This window comes from Elaeis guineensis, chromosome 6 (assembly GCF_000442705.2).
Source record: "Elaeis guineensis isolate ETL-2024a chromosome 6, EG11, whole genome shotgun sequence".
Taxonomy (NCBI): domain Eukaryota; kingdom Viridiplantae; phylum Streptophyta; class Magnoliopsida; order Arecales; family Arecaceae; genus Elaeis; species Elaeis guineensis.
In genome coordinates, this window is record NC_025998.2 from 117,444,432 (window position 1) to 117,471,959 (window position 27,528).

General features: G+C 36.5%; 1 protein-coding gene across 3 annotated transcripts in view; it reads right to left on the reverse strand.

Annotated features, from left to right (window-relative positions):
- Positions 1-9,227: 9,227 nt before the first annotated feature.
- Positions 9,228-27,528, reverse strand: part of LOC105046720 (uncharacterized) — a 32,162-nt gene continuing 13,861 nt past the window's right edge. Inside the window, exons 7-12 of one of the 3 annotated variants that reach the window (XM_010925397.4) lie at positions 17,548-17,666; positions 17,356-17,439; positions 15,512-15,658; positions 14,894-15,002; positions 14,689-14,808; positions 9,228-10,007 (exon numbers count right to left, since the gene is read on the reverse strand). In XM_010925397.4, the coding sequence (XP_010923699.1) occupies positions 9,934-10,007; positions 14,689-14,808; positions 14,894-15,002; positions 15,512-15,658; positions 17,356-17,439; positions 17,548-17,666 (653 nt within the window). In that variant the 3' untranslated portion in view covers positions 9,228-9,933. The remainder of the gene's footprint in view (positions 10,008-14,688; positions 14,809-14,893; positions 15,003-15,511; positions 15,659-17,355; positions 17,440-17,547; positions 17,667-27,528) is intronic. The other 2 variants (XM_010925399.4, XM_010925398.4) reach the window with 2 other exon arrangements.

Sequence of the window (27,528 nt, forward strand, 5' to 3'; positions counted from 1 at the left end):
TGTTGGCGACCCCATGTTTGAAAGCGAGGGGAAGCTTGAGCTTGACTGTGCCCCAACTGAAGAAGCAACTGGCGTAGCCGCAAATTGTTCGGGCTCTCTTGCCTCAGCCCAAACCTCCTCAGGTGGTGGGACTACCGATGTTGTTTCGATAGTTTCCCTCGCTGCCTTTTCCTCGGACGACGCAGCAGGGAGCACTGTCGGAGCTGATAGTGCCAAGATTGGTTCGGGAACTGATGCCGATGGGGCATCGGGTTCCACGACCGACGTTGAAACACCGACTAGAGCTGGTGCTTGATGCTTCTTCAACGGTCGCGAAGGCCCAGCCTCAAATGCTGTCCTCTTCTTGGCAGCATGCTAATGAATGTCGGCATCCGACACACGCACCCTCTACTGCATGGCTGCAATTATAATGGAAGTCAGTACAATTCAGCAAATAAAAGAAAAGTCAGAAATAACTGACCAACTATACTATACCTAGACAAGGAACCGAACTAAGGTCGACGTCATAAAGGGCCTGTTTGGTTACAAGCTCTTTTTGTTTCGGGACTAACATGTCTTTCAGCTGGTGAAAGTCCTCCTGGTCGTTGACCTCTACTCGACTATTGTCGTTGGGACTGGTTCGTAGATCGCCTCAACAGGAAGAAAAATCCCAAAGAAGAAAAAAAGAAGCAAAGAAAAAGTGGTTCTTCCATCCATGAATGGACGATAGAAGATCGGTAATAAAGAAAAGACCTTTTCGAGAGTTGAAGAACCACCACCCTCGAATCTTCGGATGAGGTCAGAGGATGAAGAAAGCCTGAAAAAGAGAACGGCGGGGCATGGTCGGCAACATCCGACATAATAAAGCAAAGCTAATTATCAACCAGACCGAGTTCGGTGCCAGCTGAGCCGGGCAAAGTCCGTAATAATCCAAAATATTCTGGATAAATTTTGGGATCGAAAATCAAAAACCCACTCGAAGATCTTCGACGTAGAAGGTCACCGGATCGGAAGGTGGGTTATTCACCCGACCATCGGCCCTAAGGGCGAAAAGTTGAAACTGCTCCAGGATACAAAACTACTCTCGGAGCCATTCAACGTTCGGTTCTGAAAGTGAAGAGGCCTCCACATCCGGACTCGATTGGGATTCATCAGTCGGATTCTCTGACCGATCTTTCTGAGAAGGAGAAGCCCTAGCCATGAGAACAACTCTAAAGAAGACAAAGACTTTAGAGGAAAGGACTCAAAAGAAAAATAAAGTTGATCTGAAAGTTAGGAGCGATAACCTTGGGCGTTGGGGCAACAATCCGGTAGAGTTCCAGCACCAAAAATAGTGAAAAATAAAAATTTGACTGAGAGCGACCCTTTATATAGGATCCCTCAACGGCCGAGATGAAGGCAGACAAATCGAAGATCGATCAGATGACGATAAGTGGCAACATTTGGACCAACCATTGATCGGACAATTCGATGCACCTACCCCAGATTGAGCCACGTTACCCATATCCGCATGAACAATTCCGATCCAATAACATTCGGACACGTGGAATAAATCTACTTGTCATAATCATATCATCTGACGTCGAATCGACTTTTCGAAATGACGTCTGATACTGACAACTGATACCGAATCGTCTGATCAGTGTGACTAACAACTGTGCCTGCCAACACGACAAAATAGCCGATCATTCGTATCTCAAAGAAAACGGCATCAAAATTGAAACTCGATGTGATAGAACTCTCTTCGTCCAATGTGATAAGCCACGCGATAGTTCACACATCGAATCACTTTAGATTTGAGAGTGGAGGGTAACTGTTGGGGTAAACCGACCAACTCCGACTTTGGTCTCCATGACTCCGACTATGCATCGGTCAAACAGATAGCTCCGATTCTTCATTGACCAACCGAACTAATTGCACCGATCTACTGTCGGCTGACCAATTAAGATCGGTCGACCGATTGATATTCGACTACCGACTACCGATCAACGACAGATGCTTTGACCGTCGGCATAACAGAACTAATAGCCGATGGTCACTCACAGATTCTACCGATATATAGTCGGCCGATCAACTCAGATATACCATAACCGTCATGAATGGTTACCGACCGCATATCACGGTGTGATCAGTGAGAATTAACGATTCACTACGTGATTATGGTCCGATGATTTAGCACCATAAAATACGGAACCACATCCAAAGGTTATGAAAACCTCATCTGTAAAAGAGGTAAGAGAAACAAGACCAAAATTCTGCTATTGCTTACATTCAACTCCTATTCACCAACTTTCCTCTCTGATTTAGGCATCGGAGGGTCCCCGCCAGACATAAATCCAATCTGCGTGAATGCTGTTTTGCAGGTGTTTGTTCCCGACGACAGGCGACGGGAAGTTAGCCGCAACAACAGGTTTTGATATTTTATTTTAGATTAAAATTTATTAAAAATTCAATACAGGATTATAAAATTTTATTTTATAAGATATTTAATTTAATTTTTTAAATTTAAATTAAATATTAATTATTTAAATTTTGTTTTACTGTTATTTTACGATATAATGATGAGATATCTTATGTTCAGAGGGAGAATTCTTAATGGGTTTTCGATGGGTATCATGATCCTGTTTCACGATCTCTGGTCGAAGCCCCGAAGGTGTGAAAATTAATACCGAAGGCTCGTATCTTCCTTTTTTTCCTTTCGATTTCCACTCCAGTAACTCCATTGTAAGAACACGCATGAGCGTCAAGCCGTACTTTTGATGTCTTGTATAATTTATACTTTTCAAGTTGGGAAATGACAAGCTACATTTAAAAAATCAGGAGAAGGTCTACCATAACGATATGTTTTAGACTAATACCATGTTAAAGAATCCACTGCTCAGGGTTTTTGTCCATCTTGTACTATTTTAACCTTAGGAGTACTATTTGTTGGATGTATTCATACGAGATAATCTCGTATGATAATTCCATTTTACCCAAAAACAAAAAAAAAGCTATCAATACCAAAGTTTTAAATAATGCATTATTTTGTTATAACCGTTAAAACAACTATCTTTAGGTGGAAAAATCATTTTAGATTTTTTAATATGACAATAATCACTGAAATGGTGGCTGTTATAATGGAATTATAATGAAAAATAACGGGCAATGAAAAAAACATTAATTTTCCCCTCAGTTTTTTGTTAAGTAACCTTATACATTTTAGAACCGTACAATCACTTTAGATTGAGTTTATATTAAAATATTGGAATTCAAAAATTATTTAAAATAAAAATATAAATATAAATAATTTTTTTTGCATCAATTACCATCATTATTCTTTAATTATAGCATAAATTAAATAATCATGAATTATCTTTATTTTAGAAATCTTGTAAGAAAAATCATATATAAAAGTATAAATACATAGAAGTTATTGATGTTTTAAATATTTTAAACCATAAGGCTTTGAATAAATTGATATTTGATATAGAATTAAAATTTCTTCTAATATAAATTTTTAAAATTAAATTAATATATTATTAGTGGTGCTATTTTATTATAATTATTATATTATATTATATTATATAATAACTGATATACTTATTCGATATTATTTTACTATGATTTATTTTTTTATATATTTACTTTTTTATTATATTACCATATATATATATATATATATATATATATATATATATATATATATATATATATATATATATATAGAATTGAATTGATTTAACTAAATAATAATATTTGCATATTGATTAAATACTTTGAATTATTTCATACTAAATAAATAATTTTTAACTAATGTTGAAATATTAACCTATTTGTTGAGTAATTTGAATTCACATATGCAAGTTCCATGATAATGGTTGTTGAAAGAGATCAAAAGTTTTTGGACTTCTCTCTTGAATAGGTTATATCATAAATAATAAGACAAAGTATATTTAATTTTTATTTTTAGATAAAAGGATTTATTTTAAAAAATAATGATCAAAATATAAAATGTCGCAATATAAATCAAATTATTATTTAATTACATGAATTAATATGATAAGCAAAATAAACTACCAATAAAAATTAAAAAAATGTGCTGTAGCTTAATGGTTGAACACTTGTCACATGAGTCAAAGAGCCATGGATTCTGTAAATCTAGTAGATAAAGCCCAAGCAATAGTGCCCTTGCGAAGAGACGGGAGCAAACCTGCATTAGATACAGGCGACATACTCCCCAGTCTAATAGTAATGAAGTATGAAGTTGTGCTGGATGAAACTGAGAAATCATATATATATATATATATATATATATATATATATATATATATATATATATATATATATATATATATATATATATATATATATATTATAAAATGGAGCAACTGCATTGGGTTGCTTCTATTTGCCACGTGGATAAAAATTATTTTGCCACGTGGAGTGAAACCGCATGGAGTGGGACCATGAAAGGATTGGAAGAGTTATATATATATATATATATTATAAAATGGAGCAACTGCATTGGGTTGCTTCTGTTTGCCACGTGGATAAAAATTATTTTGCCACGTGGAGTGAAACCGCATAGAGTGGGACCGATCGAGACTCCTGAGGATAGAAAAATAGCAAAAAAATGTAGCGGAAAAACACAAATGTGCACGCGGTGGAGTCGACGTCAATGAGATGGGTACTGAGGCTGATGAAGTCGGTATAGTCATGGTTGGTGAGGTCGGCGAGCTTGGCCTTGAGGGCGGCAAAGTGAGCATGGAACTCGACAATGAGGCTCTCCAGGGGGACGAAGGAGCGGAGGTCGGTGATGTAGGACTCCGACAAGAAGTCCGAGCGAAGGAAGGAGGTGGCCTTGAACCATAGCGGCTGAGACTCGATGGGATCGTCGAAGGAATCCATGGCCGATCAGGGAGAAAGGAGCTCCGCCATGGCTTAGGATTTTTGGAGCTCTAGGTTATATGCGATGGCAGGACCTCCATCTGCCATGTGGCCTCAATGCAGAGGCCTCCGCATGTCACATTGCAGCTGAAGCTCGCGGGGAGAGGTTAAGGGAGGAGAGAGAGACGACAGCGAGCTTCTGGAGGCTCCGACGGTGAGATTCTTCGACAAAGATAAAGCGGTGGAGGTGGAGGTGGAGGCCACAGCAGGGAGAGGTGGCAATGCGAGGATGGAGGTGGAAGAGGAGGCAGTGGATGATGGAAATGAGGCGGCGGTGGCGGCAGCGGCGGCGGGGGGCGAGCGGCGGTGCGGGTGGCCGAACATGATGGGGTTGCTTAATTCACGTTTGTGAAACCTTTGGAGTCCAGGCTCATTGTTTGATATGCAATAAAAATTTAATTATTAAATTTATTTATTTATTGTAATTTATTATATACTATTTTATATTAAAAAAATAATTCAACAAAAGGGAAAGAAATCATATTTTGTAAGTTATACGCTAGCGTATGCTATTTATGAACTCAACTTAAGAGTGGGGAAGTAACATAGAGATTGAAAAATGCAAAATCTTGGAAGAGTAATCATTCAAAAAAATTGAAAGAAAAAATAAAAAAGATATGACGGTAGGTTTTATTTCCCACTAGAATATTATATATTTTTATATTTTAGTGGATTCAAGTGGTGGGGTTGTCGTCATTAAGCAACAGACTCAGAGAAATCACCTGGATGCTGAAATTATGATAGGATCCGGTTGGAAATCAATGGATACCATGGGTCTCATAGTGTAAAATTGGAGGCATACGTTGAGATATAGCTAGAATTTAGCGGAAGAGAATCAAAAGACAAGAAGGGATAAAAAAATAAAAAATAATAAAAGATAAAAATAATAAAAAAGTGATGAGCTCAGGGAAGAATTTTATGAAATTTGGCTCTTCGGATCTTCATAAAATTTATCTAATAGCTTATAATGCATGTTATACACAAATATAATTTTTTTTATAAAAAAAATTTCATTCTTGAAGTTATCAATTATCTTTGTTTATGCTATCTCATGTATTTGTTCAGAATTGCTCTTCTTATGTCTGCAATAATATGGTTTAGAACTTGATATAGAGTTTTAAATAAAATAAAATAATTTATAAATAGCTTATAATTCACTTATAAATAGCTCAATAAAATAAAATATATTTTTAAAATAAAATAATTTATAAAATTATCCAGACCGCTATAAATTAGAATAACGGAGAATTACGCATTTACATGTGTGATCGCATCCCATACATTGCATTGGTTCTAAGCTACTTGATAAAATAATGGAGCCAAGTGGAATAACTCCTCCACTGTAACGATCAACTATCAAAGGATCTTTAATTTCTAATATTCCTCTTACTAACCAACCTTTCTTAATATGGAGGCTCAATGTGATGACATGTAGGTTTCGGACCTATTTGCTTCATCTTGTAGTTGTGATGATAACCAATTGGGTACCATGTTTTCATCTAAAATGATGAACCAGATTCGATGTATGCCTATAACACAAAGATTTTGGTATGATCAGCTTGTTAGGAGTAATAGTAAAGTAGCCTATATATCATTATCAAATACGTAACTTCGTGCACAATAGGAGTTCAAATCAACTTCAAATGGGTTTGGAAGCCAAAAGTACCTCCTAGGGTTAAAATGTTTCATTGGAGGTCGCTATGGAATAGACTGCCTTATATGAAGATGCTTTCTAGAAGAGTAATCATCCCAAATAATGCTTTATGCTAAGATATTTGTCAGTTGATTGAGGTAGAGTGTAGTTATGTCGTTAAGTGTTCATTTGCAACATGGATTTTTACCTCTATTTTTTATCCACTTTGGTAGGTCATCTATATCTAGTGCCATGGTAAAGGATGGTTATAGGTCTTGCATATGTAGCTTGGCTGATTTGGACAACCGGCAATGAGCGCTTGTTTCAACAAGTCAGGCAGTCCCCTCATCAGTTGATTCAGAGGGCTTTTGTGTTCTTAATGGACTATGGTTGCAATTACCAGTAGCCTTCTTTTAGAACTCCATTAAGGTATTGGTGTAGTGGCATTCAGCATTTGCTGTTTTATTATGTTTCTAAGGTAGTGTCTTGGCTGCCCCCTCCTTGTGGGGTGTTAACAGTTAATTTTGGCACCTCCATGATACAAAATCAACCAGCATCTGGATTTGTGATTAGAAATGATTTGGAGCGATCGATACAATGTGGTAGTGGCAAATATTTGTTGCCCTCATCAGTGCCTTTGGCTAAGCTTGTTGCTGCTTGGTGTGGCTTAAAGACTGCTGTTTAATTTGGAGCAGGTTGGCTCGAAAGTGATTCTATGGTGTAGGACATTGTCTCTTGGAAGGTTTCATAGGTGTGTGTTATATCTCTCGCATCTATCATAAGGCTAAACAAGCAGCAGATTCTATCATGGGTGCTGTCAGGACCCATGGGGTTTTTTGATACTTCTCTAAATCAGATGGGAGCTGCCATTTCACAAAATGTCTTCAATCTCTCGTAGAGGCATCTAATTGTGATCATCAAGCTCAGTTTTTCGAATGGTTCCATTACATGCACCTGCAGTTTGTAATCTCTGGTGGGGTATCTCATAGATGAAGTCTGCTTGGATCATCTGGGCTTTTCTGCAGAGAATTTCTGTAATGTTTCGTTCTATTTGTATTCTTCTACACTACATGATGGTTTCAATTTTGCTGTTCGACAGGAATATGTGATCGTATGGCTAGTTATTCCTTATTGTTATGCTCCTTGGTACTCTGTGACTGTCATCTGTTTCAGGCTTTTCAGACTTCAATCGGGCATGTTGGTTACATTGGGTCTGGAATCGGATCAGATAGCTCTATTGGTATACTGATGTAATAATCCTATCAGTCATATGTGGCCAGATTATGTTTCAATGTATCTTGGGTTGGGACATTTAATCACTCTCTACATTTACTGAATACGCTGGATCTTGGTCCTTCAGATAATCAGTTTAGGCTGCCAGGCTTTAATTCTATAAATTTCTTTTGTTCTATTTCTCAAGGAAGACTGCCTTGTTTTTTTTATCCCCTGGAATCTTTCTAAACATTCTCAAGGGTTTTGCTTAGAACCATACTGAATATGCCGCGGGGTCTTCAACCCACATTGTTGGTTGATGCACAATTTACTATGCTTCTTTGGGTCTTCTTGTCTTCGGGCTATTTCTTATGATCCTCTGCTATCTGGAGCCCGTGGTCTTGGAATTATATCGGTTAGGTTTATTCCCTATACCTTTTAGCAAGGTGGTTCTCTCACTGTAATGTATGTTACTACTTAGATGTCCTTTGGTCTTGCCTCTTATGTACCTTATGTATTTACATGCATGGGTTTTTTGTTCATGTGTAACTTTCGGACTGTAATTCCTTGGGATCAAGCTCGATGCTCCTCTTTCTACCAAAAAATGGGGTCTTTGCAATGCTACCAAAAAAAAAAAAAAAAGAAGGCTCATACTTTAAGAGCTCACAAAATGGATATCAAAGGATTTTGTGATCTCGCAACATAATAATTGATATACTCTGCAGGGCGAGGAGCGTGAGATCTGCCAATATAAGGGAATGGTTGTGATACATGGCACTCTAATTAATGGATTCTTCGAATAGGGCACCCTAATCTAGTTGAGGAATTTTTGATCAGATGATTGAGGCTGGAGTGGTTCTCAAAAGTCGGTGTATATGATATCATGATGCAAGGAAATATGCGAGAATTTGTTTAGTCCCACGTCGACTACATCCTAGAGAGAACTTGGGTATTCATAGGGAAAGAAAGCAAAGGTCATAGCAGCCTGTGATGGAGTGTTGGTTTGCTCCCTGCTTTGCTCTCCGACAAATCAGTTTCTGAAAGACCGATAGATGCGACCAAGTCTAAAACCACGAAAGATATGAATTATAGGGTCATTTGGTAGGAATTTCTTCGAACAATTGAGGGGAGAAACTTGTTGCGCCAAGGCAATGACTGATAGAGCAATTTGAGAGGGCTAGGATTAGGAGATGGTACTCGAGGCCGATTCAGATAGATCCAGCTTCAGGTCGGTGGACAGGTAAACGAAGGTTGACTGCAGGAAAATTTAATAGCTCAATGAACTTGAGGGATCTAATTGAAAATCTTTTAACAAGATGGCAGGTAAATAAAACTAGGAGAAACTTGAGGGGTCAAAAGATTTTTGTTAATGTACAACAGGTGGGTGAAATCATTATAAAGACCATTATAATGGTTGCAATGCCATTATCTGAAACTATAATCAATATGCCAGCATGTCAGCTGCAAAAGGAAGGAGCACAAAACCAGATTAGCTGATGTATTTTCACAAATATTATTTAGAATACAGAAGAAATATACATATGTATGTATGTGTGTATATAAATCAGAACCACCTCATTGCTAGAAAAATTCCAAGTTGGCGAAGAATATTAGCAGCGCACACTATCACCGTTGAAAGTAAGTGATTTAGCTGATACGGACCAAACAAGTTAGTAATTTTCCAGCATTTTGCATGACAGCAAGACTTCAGAGTCAGCCCCGTTGGGAAAAGGCACCGATGCCAGTCTCTGATCTCTGAAATTTCAGCACTTGACCTTGAGTAAACCTGAAGGTGATGATTAAGAGCAAATGTGTTGATTGCTTACTTTGTTTGACCCTCTACTGCAAAATATTAAAAAGTTTCACACCAAATACCGTAGCAGGGAAATGTCATTATCAACTACAAGTTTGGGTTACTCCAAAAATCAAATTTCTGCAACAAGGCACTGGGACATTGTACAAAAAGGATGACTCTAATCTTAACAGAAAATAACACTTGAAACTTGACCAACTCTAATTAAAATAAATATATCACCAATACCCCAAGCCCCACATATATTAGCACTGGTAATGGATCAAAATGTCCTTGCATCGCAGATGAGAAGGTAAGAAACTGCAGGTGGACCTTCAAACATGCATTATACTTGGCCCTTCCCTCTAGCAGGTCACCAGCTTTAAAATCACCTCAGCATGCTTCTAGACTTTGATTGCGTAGCTGCCTCAATGATTCTGTACATCCACCGGTCAAGCATTCCTGTTTGACATCAACAGAAAATATTTTACTAGTGAAAGCATATAACCTTGTTTGATGACAATAAATAATCAAGTAGAAAGAAAAAGTATGGTGTATGCAGACCATTACAGAAGCAGTTCTGACCACACTGTATCTATAATATGGGTGATGACATATGGACCGAAAAGGCAGTCCACTTAATACTATGGATGCAAATGCAGTTTCCTTGGCATTATGCAGCTAAACATGCAACAAAATTTACCTTGTGTGGCTGCATACTTAGATCTTTTAAGGGATGCTTGGATGTTGGAATCAATTATTTGCAGATTATGGATCCCTAAGGAATTTTGTTGTTAGGAGAGGTGAGAGTGAAGTCCATAGGAATCAAGGAAGATCTCCATCATCCCAAATTTTCTGTGTAAAACAAATCACCTCTCGAACTGTTTATCCCTAAAAACTAGGATTCCATCGGAAGGCCCGATCCATCCCACTTCTCCTCCGATTCTTCTTTATCTAGCTACCAAATCTCCTTGGCCTTACTGCATGGCCTCGGACTGATTTGATCTTCTGGCATCCAAAAAGACCCTTAGCATTTTCTGAATCACATATGTGGTCCACTCTTACATGGCCCAATACAAACAAGATGAATTCAGGCTCATGGTTGGATTGCATGTGGCTTTCAAGCAGAGTCGATATTTTATTTCTTAATTATATTAATAGATTAATAATTGTTATTATTTCTAAAAATGGATCACCTGAGAAAGAGAAAACCCTTCCCAATTACCATTCGTAAAAATCTAACATTGCCTATGTCTATGAGGAAGTATAAGAGGTTGATGCTATAACATAAAACAATAGCCATGGTAGTACTTCTTAAAAACTTACTACATACTTCTAGTGATTTTTCTTTAACCTTTCAAAACCAAACTTATATCAATATCCTCCTACTTGTTAAAAATTCTGTAATCACGCCGGCATTTGCAATCAATTTCTTTCAATTCTAGTCCCAACTTTATTTAATCAAATTATGAGTTTTGCTCCAACAAAATAATTTCAAATACTAAACCTTGGTTATGATCCTAATGTCATTAACTTCAAACTTCATATATTTACAAATAAAAGCAAGCTTTAAAAATATATCTGATGACACAAATGATAAAAGAAATTATCATATTGAATATGATGGTATCGCAGTCCAGGTCCATAGGCCTAATGAGCAATAAGTCCTTAAAAGGAGTGGATCAAAGTAAATAAAAAAAAAATGATAACTATGATGGTGCATGGCATTAGATCGTGATAAGTAGGTAGTTAAAATACCGATGATACCTCGGTAAGCCTTCTAGTTGTATCTAACTGAAATGCCCTAGTTTGGGACAGCTTCCGAGTAGAAGCGCTTAAGTAAATCCCTGGCTGTCCTTGAGAGGAAATAATAAAAATGAGAAACTCAGATAATTTCACCTTGTTGGCATCAGATATCAAAAGGGAAAGACCGCAGGAACTTCCAATAGAAGTATGTTTTCCCTTACATGCATAAGGGGACCATTCTTGAACATGTGGTAGAGGGCTTTGAAGTTCCAAATTCTTTAGAAATCCAAGTATATGCCTGGTTGAAGTTATGGAACAATTCGACCTGCCATTAAACCTGACAGACAAGGGGTAAAAGAGGTGGTTGGAGTTTGTAATTTTGAGGTTGAGAGCGCAGGACCATCTACATGAGTATGTATTAAAACCAGCTGTGGCTAGATATGTGTATGCATGAGGTTGTGAAGCCCCACCATAAATCGAAAGCACCTAATTTCTTCCTACAAACTACAATTAGAGAATCAAACTTATTCCACGTGCACATTTCCAGAATTTGAATTTATAATGCACCAAGTTTGTCAATTCTAATTGCCGACAACTAACTTCATAAAGGAATCCTCTTTCACTAGAAAAAGATTCCTTGCTTACAATTTCTAGAAACTTCAATTTTAAACATAGACATCTAATTCCAATATCCAACCCTTCAATTAACAAAATGTATTTTGCCTGAAGCACTAATGAATTTGGATTAACAACTAAAGCTCTCATAAATTAAAGTATTTAGAAAAATTTATGCAAGTAGATTAAGTCACATAGGTCAGATACAGCCTACCTGCACCATAGTTTCTAACTGGTAAACTGGCCTACCCTCTTATATTTTGGGGTTGCTCGTTTGGACATACATTTTCGTTATTTTTTAAAATACTATAATTTTTCCTTGGGATTCAGCATGCAATTTCTCACTCCCTTCTTAGCACATACTTGACATTCATTAGAAAAATATTATCAGATAGTACTTCAATGTATGTCTATGAGTGTGAGCATATACACATGTATGATATATATGCATACACATACATGCATAATTTGCCGTACTGCCCGATACAGGACGTACCATACTATACCAATACCATATGCATATATCGTACGACTCCATACCAACACTACAATACCATACCGAACCAAATACAGACATTATAATAGGCTTTTACCAGTACGGGGTCTGGCACCAAGACGGTGAACCTTGCATGTATGTATACATACCTACATATATGTCCATACATATATAGAAGGAAATGGTGTATACATATATACACATACAGGGAGTGATTATGGTACACCAAATGTAAAGAGAGGATTTTATATGCATCATAAAAATTCAATTTTAGTGGTTGCAAAATGACAACCTCCACCATCAGATATGATCTAGAATATTTAAGATGACTATAAATAATTCATATATTTTGAAAACTCATAACCTATGTATCAAGTCATCTAGAAAACAACACACCATATTCTGCAATTAGAACTATTAACCACACATAATGCAAGACTTTAATGCATGGGCAAGAGGTTTCCAGAATACCTGATTTTTCCCTTCTTTTTTTTTTTTTAACTTAGGAGACCTTGTAGACCACATCCATGGCTTAAATTTTCATTTTGCAACTCAGATGACTAAATTTTGTAGTGGGTGTAAAGTCCTCTCTTTACAGCCTGTATATTATAACTGCACGTATTTATGGTTGTGTGCATGGGCACACATATGCATGTGCATGTAAGCCTATATAGAAACATGCTTACCAAGAGGCTTGCCTAGGTGTTGCAAAGGATAATCTTCTCCTAAAGGTCGTAAGTAGTCCATGCCACCACCTGTTACAATATGAAGATTTTCTTGTTTCTTTTGGTTATCCCGCAGTTTACAGCTCAGCCATGTAAGCACTTCCCTAGGAATTTCGTACCAACATCCTAGACTTTTGGTAAATGAATCGAAATTATATCCCAACAGATATCTAGAAAATAATATGATTTATGTATAAGACAAAAAAGACATCTTCCCAAGGGCCAACCTAAATCATTCCAAATTTTATGAGTCTGTCATCACAATCTCTTCAATGGGGTTAAAGCTTGTAACTTCCTCTAAATTTTAGTCTACATTTGAAGCCTTCATACACCAATTCTATTAAGCAAACACAGTGCACGTCAAGCACATGTGAAATAGCCATATACTTCTTCATATTTTCTTTCCAAAATGAAAGGGTCCCATTGCAAAATTTCTGCATAGCCTTACCATAACAGCCCATCCAAGTTATTTCTATATTGTGGAGTGTATTTGATCAAGTGCAGCTTGCTTGCTTGTGCGATTCTGTTGAAAGAAAAAGAGGGACTATAGAAGAGGTCCAAAAGGAAGAATGGGTGCTGTATAACAGTTGATTGGAAGAAAATTTTGGTTTTTGAAAGGATGGTGACAGGAATAGTAGTTATGCTCCATTATTCTACTTATTTTAGTTTTGATTCTACATATTTTTCTATCACATAACATAAAGCCATGCACAGTTTAAAAAACTAAATTGATTAAAGACTTAAAAATCATTGAACTTGCATATGGCGGTTACATTGTAATCTCCTACAATCTATGAAGCACCGGAAATCCTATTTCAGGCGTGTACCAGCATCGGATACGTTTCCAGTGCAGGTATGTTTCCAATGCGACACCGGTACTCTTATCTCTGCATTCTTGAGATTGCAAGTTTGTCCCTTGATAAACCAGATGTGGAGAAGAAGCTTTTTGCTAATGATACAAAGAATGAAACAGCTGAAACTATTATCACTTTATTATCAAGACTTACTATTTTGATTTCTACTTATTTAGACTGCTAGTTTTTTTCTTTTCATTAATTGCAAGTGTTTGTTTGTTTTTTATGATGATACTTATAAATTTAGTTGAGATTTGAGAACTTAATTTTATTAATATTCGAAAATTATATATATGATTCAATTTTTTCATATATTTTTATTAATATTAAAATATTATATATATTCAAATATTAATAAAAATATAAAATATCTAGCTGTATCCGTATCGTGGTTTTTTCAATTTTTGCTGTATCGACGTATCCGTACTGTAAAGTACCCATACCACGTACCGGTATCTATACCTCCTAACCTACAATTCTATGGCTTCTTATTCAATCACTTTATGAGTTGTATGAAATTCTCCGGTCAGTTGCAATTTTTGATGATTAAGAAAACAGCATTATGACCAAGCATCATAGTAGTCACCTATATAATGAAAGAACAACAGTAAACAATCCAAAAAATTTAAGTTGAATAACAGTCGGATGTTAAGTATCAAATGAACTGAAGGCTCTAGAGATGTTGTTTATTAGATAGAGACAAGGACCTGTCAGAGCAAATGTACCACCAAGCACTGCACAGAGACGAGTAATAAAATGAAGAAAACTGCGGCGCTCCTCTTTTATTGTCACCGTGATAGGGGAAAGATCATACAAGAAGTAGACAGCTGTATCATGGGAACGGGATAAGTGTATGTTACAGAGAATCAGAATATGAATATATGGTTTCTACATGTGAATTAGAATACCAACCTGGCCAGGACCTTTCAATCTCACGCAATGGAATGAAGTATTCTGTGACAGAAAACTGATTTGTAGGCAATACTGTTTTTGAAAGATATCTGTACTCCGTTGGAACGATCTGTTTCAAAAATAACATAAATTTTCAAGCAAATAATACTATTGTGCAATTGCTGATTCAACTCCCAAACAACATTGCAGGAAATCCAATATGGCTAGAAGACACAAGGCTCTTTTTAGAAACAACAACAATCATGTCATGGCCTGACATTGCCACCAAGTAAGAGACATCAGAACACTTCCTACAGCTTTATATGACTTTGTTAACTGAACAAAATCAATTACATATTATCCCAGTAGAGCAACCATTTGTTAGAGAACAAAGGAAACATGTAGTATAGGTAATTCAGCTATAATAGAATGCACAAAAAATTAATGAAATTAAAAAAATATATGCAATCAGCAAATTTGTACATATCTTTAATCAACTTGTTGAAATGATAGGGTATTAAAACTGATCCAGTTAATTATTAATATATAAATGCTAGAGATCAAAAGTCTAATAATCAATAATAATAATAATAACAACAAAGCTGTGAGTGAAAACCTATAAAAAAGATTAAAGTTCACCTTGATATAATATTTGAAAGTACCACTTGTATCATGCAGGATCCTCGTAGTTCCATCAAGAGGATTATGAATCCCTGGGTACGATGGACCAAATGACAAATCATGAATCACATGACTGACATTTACATCCTTTAATCCGTTAAAAATCTGTACATGGAAAATGACATTACATAAGATAGTCGTACAATTGAGAGAGCAAAGATGCATGTTCTGCACTTAATCAAAACAAGAGAGAAATATAGCACACTACAATGCATGAGAGAGCAAAAACTATAACAATAAAGTACCAATCAACTGCATTCATTGAAAGATGATGGAAAGGCTCATAAAAGTACAAAGATGCAGTGCATGCGCACAAATTTTCATGTGAATGCACATATACAGATGGAGCAATGTATCTAAAACTAAAACCATCACCACAAAATAGAGTGGTTAAGTAGCATCAAGTCAGATAAGAACCTGAACACTTCAGCTTCCTCATGAGCTATACAATCCCATCTGTTCCCCACAATTCGATGGAGCTAGACATCACTTAAAGTTCACTTAAAAAGCTCAGGAACAAAGAATTTCAGAGAGGTTGTGGTGTTTAAATGCAACAAAGTGAAAAATTTAAAGATAAGAAAACCCACTAAAATTGTGAACCGGCTTTGGGCCCAGTGGTTACATCCCTCTGTTTAGGGATCAAAAGTTCAGATTTCGATTCTTGGGTGCATCATGTCAAAAATTTGGACTTGAATAATTGTATTACAGGCAGGCCTCCCTTTCTCTCAAAAAGGAAACCCCATAAAAATCTATTCTAAGAAGGGGAGTAGAACTCATGGATTGGCAAGCTGGTCCATGCCAGACTGTTCCCTATGGCATGTACGGTGCTAGGGCCAGGCCCACACATGGCACAAGCATTACAAGGTATTGAACTGCCAATTCTTACGACTTATGAGCTTGTAGGAGTATTGAATCATGCCAGTTTGATGCAGTTGACATAAACCAGAACTGGACTGGGAATACCTAAACACCCCTTTTTTCCTTTAATTCTTTCCTTCATTTTCTTAAGACTTTGGAAGGCAGGGAGCTTGTTTTCTTGAACTTAAGCACTTGAGAACCTTCCCATTGCACTATGCATCTTCTAGCAATGTCTACAGTGTATTCTGACCAGCCTATGCTCTATGTTTTGGGCAATGCATCACTAGGGTGTCTTAATATGCCATGTTATCCTAAAATATGCACTGCACAGTGATCAGCACTCAGATTTTATATGCCCTGGATTTGGCTTCTAGGGTAGTGACTATTGATTTTAATTCTCATTTGTTTACATGAAACAATACCTAAGAGCCTTAGAGGTTTCGAATGGTTGTAGTTTTTCCTTTGTGTTTTTTTTCATTAAAGAAAAAGGGCCCAAGTTTTATGCATAAAACAAATATATGAATAAAAAAAATACATGTTGGTGTACCAATAGCAGTCATTAGGCCCCTTCAAAGTACCAATAAATATGCTTGCACACATGCATGCGCATGTGCCAACACAGAGAGGGAGAGAGAAAGTTCACTTCTTGGGGTGTTCCACCATCAAACATACAGTCATATATAGACTATATGTCATCCAATCCTCCAGCTAAAACAAGTGTAGGGAATAAATGACTTCTAGCAGTTTTCGTCCTCTTTACCATCCTCCCAATTCTTGTGGAAAATAAAAATGCATGCAATTTAATGATTTTATCTGCTGCCCCTGAAAAAATTCATTGCTTTGCTAACCAAATATGCATGAAGATAATGCATCATGATTCAGCACCAAGATTTCAGATGCATTCATTTTAAATAATTGATTAGTCAAGGTTTTAGATAATTAACCTGTTGAGCAACATGAATGCTTAACCCATGGACTGAGATATGAAAGTTCCCAGCAACCCTCTGCACATCTAAAACCCCATATACCTGAGTAAAAAGATGAGTTGGTTGGTATTTAGCAGGGTAAGGCTGCAAGGAATAAAATGTTCATAATGAAACAATAAACAACATAGTAAAAGAAAAGGGAAAGCATACTCGGCATCCTTCACCATTCTGAATTGCTTGTTTTACATTCTTAACCATTTTTTCAGCATCTGTGCCAAAACCATGTTCATGTTTCTCTTGAGAGGAATGTTCATGATGATCACTATCTTCTGTTCAAAAATTAAACAAGGAATTAATAATTTATACAAAAACTTTTCTCAATGTCAAACTGTATGCTTCTTTTACTATATAACAAATTCAGCATAGGAAGGCTACCATACAAGTAGATGACAAAACTGAAATGTTTGATACACATAGGAACCAGTGTCAAAACCAGAAAAACTATCATCCAAAAAATGTGTAACAAGTTGATTGTTTGAAACAAATTACCAAAACTAATGATCGACAGAAAAAGCACGATCCCACCCAAGAAATGCGGTACCGCCCCTGAACCACACGGTTCAGGGTGTACCGGACCGTACAAAGATAGATCGGTACAGTTCCACCACTTAGTATGAGAAATCCAGTGAAAGAGGGGGAGAAGGAGAATGAGAGAGAGGAAGGGGGAGAAGGAGAATGAGAGAGAGGGAGAGAGAGAGAGGAAAGGAGGGAGAGAGAGAGAGAGGCCATGATAGCAAAAAAAAAAAAAAAAAGGCCTCCTTGTTTCTTTCGAATCTAGGGAATCCCACACGAAGGAGGGTGGTCAAGGGCTTCTGGCTCTCCTCTGCTTCTCTCAGTCTCTCTCCCTCTCGGTCCCTCCCTTCCCCCCTTCTCCCTCTCTCTCTTTTTCTCTCTCTTCTGCCCCTCCCCCTCCCTCTCCCTCTCCCTCTCCCTCTCCCTCTCCCGTTTTCCTTTGTTGGTATGCACTAGAACGGCACAACACAATACCGTACTGTACCATACAACCAGCCAACTGTTATGGATGTCAATACTAGGACCACATACCTTAATTCCATCCATTGCAGTCAGCTTTATAGATAGTGCTTCCATATTGAGGATGATGAACCAACCCAAAATAGTTGGGGAACAAGGCTCCATGCTCATGGTTATACTAGGAATAATGCATAATATACACTAATACATGAATCATTAATATACGTCAATGTTGACAACATATACTGCTCCATAATTGGGTTTTTCATGTATATGTAGTGCTGTTGACAAGTAACAAACTACTATAGGTAGAATATCATGTTAGATGTATGTCCTAGAAGTCAATCTGACTGACACATTGTAATACATCTAGGACACAATTTTGTATTTAATACATTGATTTGATCAATAAATGGGCAAATTTCATTTTCATTCAAGATTAATGTGCCCTTGAATCGTCCATAAAATTAACATTTCGATACATATTCTCAAAGTGTTGAGAATTAAAGATATGTATATAATTCCTAAATGCTCCCGGTCATAGTATCATCATGAGGATGGTGATCGATCCGGATAAATCGGCGTACAGATCGCTTTCTTCGAGGTAGATGAGTCTCTGATCTACAATACAGAGACACTGTATCTACATAAAATCTATTGACCTTGATAGAAAGTAGCCTTATGAAATTTGAGAGGCTAAGTTCGAGAGTCTGTGGCCACAACAGTGTGATTGATGAAAAAGAGTTTCTATGAGGATTACAATTGGACTTGAATTAATCGAATCTATCATATTACTGATGATGAGGCTTGACGATTTATCCATGACCTGCCATCTAGTTGGGACTCACGATAGAGGGACTAAATCACATGTTAACTACATCTTGAGGTTCTTTTTCGGTTCTACTAGGTTGTCACTACATACTGCTAGGTGTCACTGATAGATTGTGAGAGCTCACTAGGATTGCTTAGGATCGACAATCCTTGATGAGTCAGAATGAAATTGTTTCGACCCATTGAAAAGAGTTTCAATGATACTTTGATAGAGATCATTGTATATCTCACTACCAGATATATTGAACCTATGGGATCATACAACAAAGAGATTAGATCTGAAATAAGCAATTAAACTTATAAAGTCTCAATTGGGTTTAGAGAAACCCTATTGGATTCAGAGTAACCTTGCTAACACATGGTTGGACCCAATTTTCTCTTTGCACTTAAATTACTTATTTGATAAGATTAATTCAAGTTTAATTACTTGCTTATAATCTTAATGAATTAGATTCATTAGACTCCACTTATTGGATGCATAGGATTTTGGATCATATGGATTAAGGGATCAAACCCTTAATTAATTTTTTTGATTATTTGGGTGGGGCGCCATTTGATTTGATCAAGTTAGACATGTCCACCTATTAGAGGGCGTGTGGGACCAGATTGGGGCATCCCATAAGTGCCATGCGGCATATGCAAAAGTGGGTGCAAAGGCTCCAATAGTTGGCACCTAATGGATCTCCTAAAAGGGGTCAAATAACTAAGGGAATAAGAATTCCTAATGCAAATAGGACTTGTATTAAGAGATTATTTGATTTTAAATAAGATTCAAACATTTTGCCTATTTAAAAGGGCCTTTCCTAAGACTCCTTAAATCTGATTTCCAGCAGCCCATGCCTCCCATAAGTGCTCCCCATGCCCCCTTTCTCTTCTTCCTCTCTTCTTCCCTAAGGTCCCAATGCCCAAAGGTGTTAGGCGTCCCATATCTCCACACCCAAGAGGAGCTTGGGCGTCCTCTTGCTTGCTGGTTTTCAGGCCTTGATTGCTTCATAATCAAGAGAAGAAGAGAAGAAAGGATCAAGAAAAAAATCAAAGAGTTGACCATGATCCAGACTTCATTCAGATTCACAGGAAGATTGTTCTTAGAGAAGAAAGATCAACACTAAAGAGGACTGTTCCAGACTGATCCTGAGTGGATATCTATAGAGGCCGAACACTTGCGCAGATAAGAGAGAACCTACTCTCTTCTAGATCTAGATTTGAAAAAAAAAATTACGAAACAGGTATGTAATTTGATCACATATTCAATTTCAGTATAAAATTCAGCATGTGTTTAATTTCAACATATGAAGTAAATCCTTGTGTTATATGTTTTGTGCATGTATAATTAAGATTAAAAGGTGTTTTAATCTTCTATTCCGCTGCGTTGTTTAGAAAAAAAATTGAAACATACATGCATGCCCCGACATGAAATTCCAACAGTGGTATCAGAGCCACGGATTTCATATGCATGAAATTGACATACATGTTTTGAAAAGAGTTTCAAAAATTGATTTTTCTTGATATATGAGATGTATAGATGATTGCTTTGAATTTGAAATTTATTTTAGAATGAATTTTCAGTTCATATATTTGATATGTGAAAGCATACATAGATCTAAAATTTGTTCTAGATCCATTTCTAGTTCATATATATGTAATATGTAGATGCATGCATAAATCTAAAAATTAATTTAATCTGATTTATGATTCATATATGAGATATATGATTGCATATTTAGATCTGAAAATTATTTTCAATATAATTCATGATTTATATATGAGATATATGATATCATGTTATGATCTGAATTTTTATTTATATTTGAATTTTGCATGCATATATGAGATATATGCTTATATGTTAAATGTGAAAATTAGTTTCATGATTTAAAATTTACCTTCATACAAAAAATTTAGATCTGAAATTTAGTTTTAAAATCTGAAATTTGTGTTTATGCATGAAGATTTTGATCATGAAAAAATAAAAAATTAAGTCATGTAATAAAATTGCATTTAGAATTTTTGATTTGAACATAATGGATCTAATTCGATTAAGTAATTGATCAATCCAAATCAAATGTTGATTAGGATTAGATCAATTAAGTTATAAGATCATGCAATTATTGTTGATCAAATCGATTAAATCCCATACATAAAATCAGTTAACCTAAAGACCTAATTCGATTCGTTGGCTTCAGCCTGATTCGCTTAAGCTAACCTATTTGGATCAATTGACCTATTGGTGTCTAAGACAAGTAATTAAGAGATGGTTATTTAATTAGTTCTGTTCGCTAACCTGATCAATTTATTGGTGTCTAAGAAAAACAACAAGAAAACCCCCATCGATCTCCACTTATCTGACCAATTTGGAAGATTGAGTCTTGAATAAGGTTGTTTGACGATTTGGTTTAGCCCATGCCAATTAAATCGATCATATGATGACTGATTAGATGAGACCTAAATCTAAAACCTCTCCATAAATATTAAGTCCATAGGTCTTCCACCATTGTGATATGCAGGCGTGCTATTGATGTTGATTGTTCTCGACTGATCACAGTGGTTCAGTTGCACCGAGAATACGCAACCACTCTATTAGCAAAGAGTTACTTTAGAATAAAGATAGGGTTGGGACTAATAACTGTTAGGTGAGGGTCCTAATGACGGTCTTGCACCTACTTGTGAATGGTGGGTCGAGCTTAACTAAGGAGTGTGGTCAATAACTATTAGATGAGCCCACATGACTTAGAGATCAAGTCGCTGCAACATGCTTAAAAAAGCATCTGGACAAAAAGTTGTCCACGCATCGGTATGCGTGTTACCAATAACTGTTACGTGAAGTATATGACATCGGTGGGACTGCAGCATCCACTAGAAATCTAGTTGTCGTGTTAGAATTTCTATTTTCCATCCGAGTGGAGGGATCCGAAAAATTAGTGGAAGTTATTGTTTGCTTCTTAAAATCCCTAGAGCAAATACAAATTTAAAGTACAAAAGTCTAACTTGAATCTTTACTCTCACAATTAAACAATGTCAGCTTCAAACCCTCTGGTCCGCATCCTTGAATCCAATTGTTTGACCGGTACAAACTATAAAGACTGACTAAAAAATCTCAGGATTGTCCTGACCTCTGAAAAACTAGATCATATACTCGATCAAGAACCTCTAGTGTTACCAAACCGTCCTACTGCTGAGCAACGAACAGCTTATGAAAAGTGGATGAATGAAGACAGTCGGATCAAGTGCTATGTGCTGGCATCCATGTCAAATGAGTTGCAAAGCCAGCATGAGTATATGCCCACTGTCAGGGCAATGATCACTCACCTACAAGAATTGTATGATGAGCAGAGCCGTACAGCGTGCTTCGAAGTATCCAAGAGACTTCAATTTAAAAATGCGCGAAGGGCTGTTTGTCCATGAGCACTGTATGATAGTAATCAAGGACATCGAGGAGCTTGAGAAGCTCGAGCTTGATATGCAAAAAAAATTGCAGATGGATTTGATCCTTCAATCCCTTACGAGTTCATATAGTCAATTTATTGTATATTTTTATATGAATAAACTTGATTGCACTATTTCCGAACTAGTCAACATGTTGGTCACTACTGAGAAAATCTTGAAGAGTTCAAAGAGCACTGTTCTCGCTATGGAAAAGACTTCTTCCAAGAGCAAGTCTAGTTGGAAGAAGAAGACCAAATCCGTTAAGAAGCAGAAGAAAGAGAGCAAGCCAAAGAAGGACGTTTCAAAAAAGGCTGAAGCAAAGAAAAAATATTTTCACTGTGATGCTGAAGGTCATTGGAGGAGGAACTATCCACTATATCTGGAGAGCCTAAAGACTAAAAAAGATAATAAACCTTCAAAAGGTATGCTCGTAATTGAATCTAACCTTACGATTTCTTCTACTTCTAATTGGATATTGAACTCTAGTTCGAGTGCTCATATATTTACTTCAATGCAGAGTCTAATAGAAAATAGGAGGTTGAGAGAAGGTGACATGATCCTTCGGATCGACAATGGAGCAAAAATTGCTGCAGAAGCTGTTGGTACTTATCCTCTTCGATTACCATCAGAATTTAGATTAGATTTGAAAGACTGTTATTTTGTTCCTGTAGCTAGTCAAAATTTGATTTCCGTGTCTATGCTAGCACAGGATGATTTTGATTTTAATTTCAATAAAGACTTTTGTTCCGTTTATTTATGAAATAAATTGATTGCACGTGATCTTTTAATTGACAGTCTTTATCACTTGCATGTTGATGCGAATGTGAACTTAAACGAGAAAATAGTGAGTGCCGTAACCCAAAAGAGATCCAGAGATAAAATTAATCAAAAGTACTTGTAACATCATAGACTAGGCTATATTGGAGAGGACAGGATAAATAAACTGAAAAAGAATGGGATCCTTGGCTCTTTTGATTCAGAGTCGTATCCAGCTTGTGAATCTTGCCTTCAAAGAAAAATAGCTAAGTTACCCTTTGTAGGACATGGGGAAAGAGCCATCGCGTTACTTGTCCTGGTACACACCGACGTATATCGACTATTTGATGTGTAGGTCAGGAGTGGTTATAGCTACTTCATCACTTTTACCGATGATCTGTCACGGTACAAATATGTGTATCTAATGAAACACATATGAAGCATTCGAAAAGTTTAAAAAATTAAAAAATGAAGTAGAAAAATAAACAAGCAAATCTATTAAGGTTCTTCGATTTGATCGAAGAGGTGAATACCCTAATCGAAAATTTCTGAGATATTTTAAGAACGGTATAGTTTTTCAATGGACTCCTCCTAGAACACCTCAGCTCAATGGAATAATCGAAAGGAGGAATAAAATCTTATTAGATATGATCAGGTCCATGATGAGCTTCACTGATTTACCCTTATATCTTTGGGGATATGTCTTATTTACTGCAATTTATTTATTAAATAGAGTTCCATCAAAATCTGTTCCTACCACACCATATTAAATATGACATGATAAGAAGTCGAGTCTGGTTACCTTAAGACTTGAGAATGTCCAACCTATGTCAAGAGACAGATGGCTGATAAATTAGAGGATAGATCTGTAATAGCTCGTTTTATAAGGTATCCAAAAGAATCAATGGGATACTACTTTCCACAAGATCATAATGTGATTGTGAGTCAGAATGCCATATTCCTAAAGAAATAGTTTATCTAGAATGGTGGCAGTGGAAGATTAGTTGAGCTTGAAAAGGTCTCTGAAGAGCAAAGAGCTATAGATCCTTAGAAACCCATTATTCATGAGACAGTAGTTGATGTTCTTCTACCATCTCGTAAATCTAGCAGGATATCCCAACCTCCTGAAAGGTACATAGATATGTTTACAGAGGAAGTAAAGAAAATATTCTTTATGGGAGATAAGGATCATAGTGATGATCCTAATACCTTTGACGAGGTGATGTCTGATATTGATTTCGAAAAATGATTAAATGTAATGAAGTCAGAGATTAACTCGATGCATTCGAATCAAGTATGAACCTTAGTGGTCCACCCAAGGGTATAATACCCATTAGGTATAAATAGACCTACAAAAAACAAAGTACCGATAGTACGGTAGAGACCTATAAAGCTAGACTCATGACAAAAGGTTATAGTCAGCACAAAGGCATTGACTATCAGAAAAACTTCTTGTCTGTAGCCATGCTGAAATCCATCCGCACTCTGCTTGCTGTTGCAGCTTATTATGATTATGAAATCTGGCAGATGGATATGAAAACTGCTTTCCTGAATGGATATCTTGAGAAAGATATCTATATAGAGCAACCTTTGGATTTCACATTTGGTGATGGTGATCACAAAGTTTGCAAACTATAAAGATCCATATACGGATTAAAGCAAACTTCTTGAAGTTGGAATCTTCATTTTGATGAAGCGATCAAATCGTTTGATTTTGTCAAGAACAAAGAGGAATCTTGTACATACAAGAGGGTCAGTGGAAGCGCAATAACATTCTTCGTATTGTACGTGAATGATATTCTCCTCATTGAAAATGATATTCCCATACTGATCTCGGTCAAAAAATGATTGTCCAAAGAATTCTCGATGAAAGACCAAGGAAAAGCGTCCTATATTCTTGGAATAAAGATCTATAGGGATAGATCTAAGAGGATGCTAGGCCTGTCACAAAAGCTGTATATAAAAAAAGTGCTGAAGATGTTCAGCATGGAAAACTCTAAAAGAGGACTCTTACCTCTTAGGCATGGTATTAGTCTTTTCAAGATGATGTGTCTGATCACATCTGAGGAAGTTCAGCACATGAGTAGGATTTCTTATGTCTCGACCATAAAAAGCCTCATGTATGCCATATTGTGTACTCGATGTGATATTGTCCTTGCTGTGAATATCACGAGCAGGTATCAGTCGAATCCAGACAAGGAGCACTGGATAGCTGTGAAGAACATTCTTAAGTACTTGAGAAGAACTAAGGATTTGTTTTTTATCTTTGGAGGAGGTTCTGAGTTGCGAGTCGAGGGATATACTGATTCAGACTTCATGTCTGATACTGACGATAGAAAGTCTACGTCAAGATATATGTTTACATATAATGATGGCGCAATCAGTTGGAAGAGTTTCAAGCAACCCATCATAGCAAATTCGACCACAAAAGCTGAATAAATCACTGCTTTGAATGCTATAAAGGAAGGCTTTTGATTCAAAAAATTTATCGCGGAGCTTGAGGTTATGATATCGGATGCCATACCATTTTATTGCAATAATAATGAAGCCATAGCACTTGCTAAAGCCGAAGTCTCGTCAGAAATCAAAGTATATTGAACGGCGATTCCATATATGCGCGATTATCTCAAAAAAAAAATATCAAGGTGCGAAGAGTAGACTCCGCGGATAATGTGACAGATCCGCTGACAAAGCAATTGAGCCAGCCAAAGATGGAAGTCCATCTTGAGAAGATAGGACTTAGATTTATGGCCAGTTGGCTTTAGTCCAAATGGGAGATTTAAAATATGTCCTAGAAACCAATCTAGCTGACATATTGTAATACATCTAGGGCACAATTTTGTACTTAATACATTGATTTGATCAATAAATCGATAAGTTTCATTTTCATTCAAGATTGATGTGTCCTTGAATCGTCCATGAAATTAACATTTCGATACATATTCTCAAGATGTTGATAATTAGAGATATGTATATAATTCCTAAATGCTCCCGATCATAGTATCATCATGAGGATGGTGATCGATCCGGATAGATTGACGCACAGATCGCTTCTTTCGGGATAGATGAGTCTCTGATCTACAGTATAGAGACACTGAGCGACGAGTATGGATAGTTGTTAAAGAATAACTAATATTGAGCGTGACCATACGAGAGATCACTTAGATTTCTAATCGATCGTCAATAATTGTCTCGATGCTGTACTTGTGTGAATGATCTTTTGACCTACGATGGTATGACTGCTCGCAATGAAGCTACTAGAGTTTGATTGACACATAAATATGGCCTCATTAAGATCTTATAATGGATGTTGATAACAGTTGGTTTACTGTAGGAATAGAGTGCACATCTAGATGAAATCTATCGACCTTGATATAGAGTAGTCCTATGGGATTTAAAAGACTAAGTCTGAGAGTCTGTGGCCACAGTAGTGTAATTGATGAAAAAATTTTTTTATGAGGATCACAACTGAACTTGAGCTGATTGAATTTATCATATGACTGATAATGAAATTTGACGACTTATCCATAACCTACCATCTAGTTAGAACTCACGATAGAAGAACTGAATCACATATTAACTATATCTTGAGATTCTTTTTCGGTTCTACTGGATTGCCACTACATACTGCTAAATATCATTGATGGATTGTGAGAGCTCACTAGAATTGCTCAGGATCGACAACCTTTGACGAGTCAAAGTGAAATTGTTCCGATCCATTGAAAAGAGTTTCAATGATACTTTGATAGAGATCATTATACATCTCACAAACAAATAGAATTGAACCTATGAGATCATACAATAAAGGAATTAGATCTGAAATAAACAATTGAACTTATAAAGTCTCAATTGGATTTAGAAAAATCCTATTGAATTCAGGATAATCTTGCTAGCACATAGTTAGACCCAATTTTCTCTTTGCACTTGAATTACTTATTTGATAAGATTAATTCAAATTTAATTACCTACTTATAACCTGAATGAATTAGATTCATTATGCTCCAATTGTTGGGTGCCTAAAGTTTTGGATCATATGGATTAAGGGATCAAACCCTTAATTAATTTTCTTGATTATTTGGATGAGGCACCACTTGATTTGATCAAGTTGGACGTGTCCACCTATTAGAGGACGTGTGGGACCAGATTGGG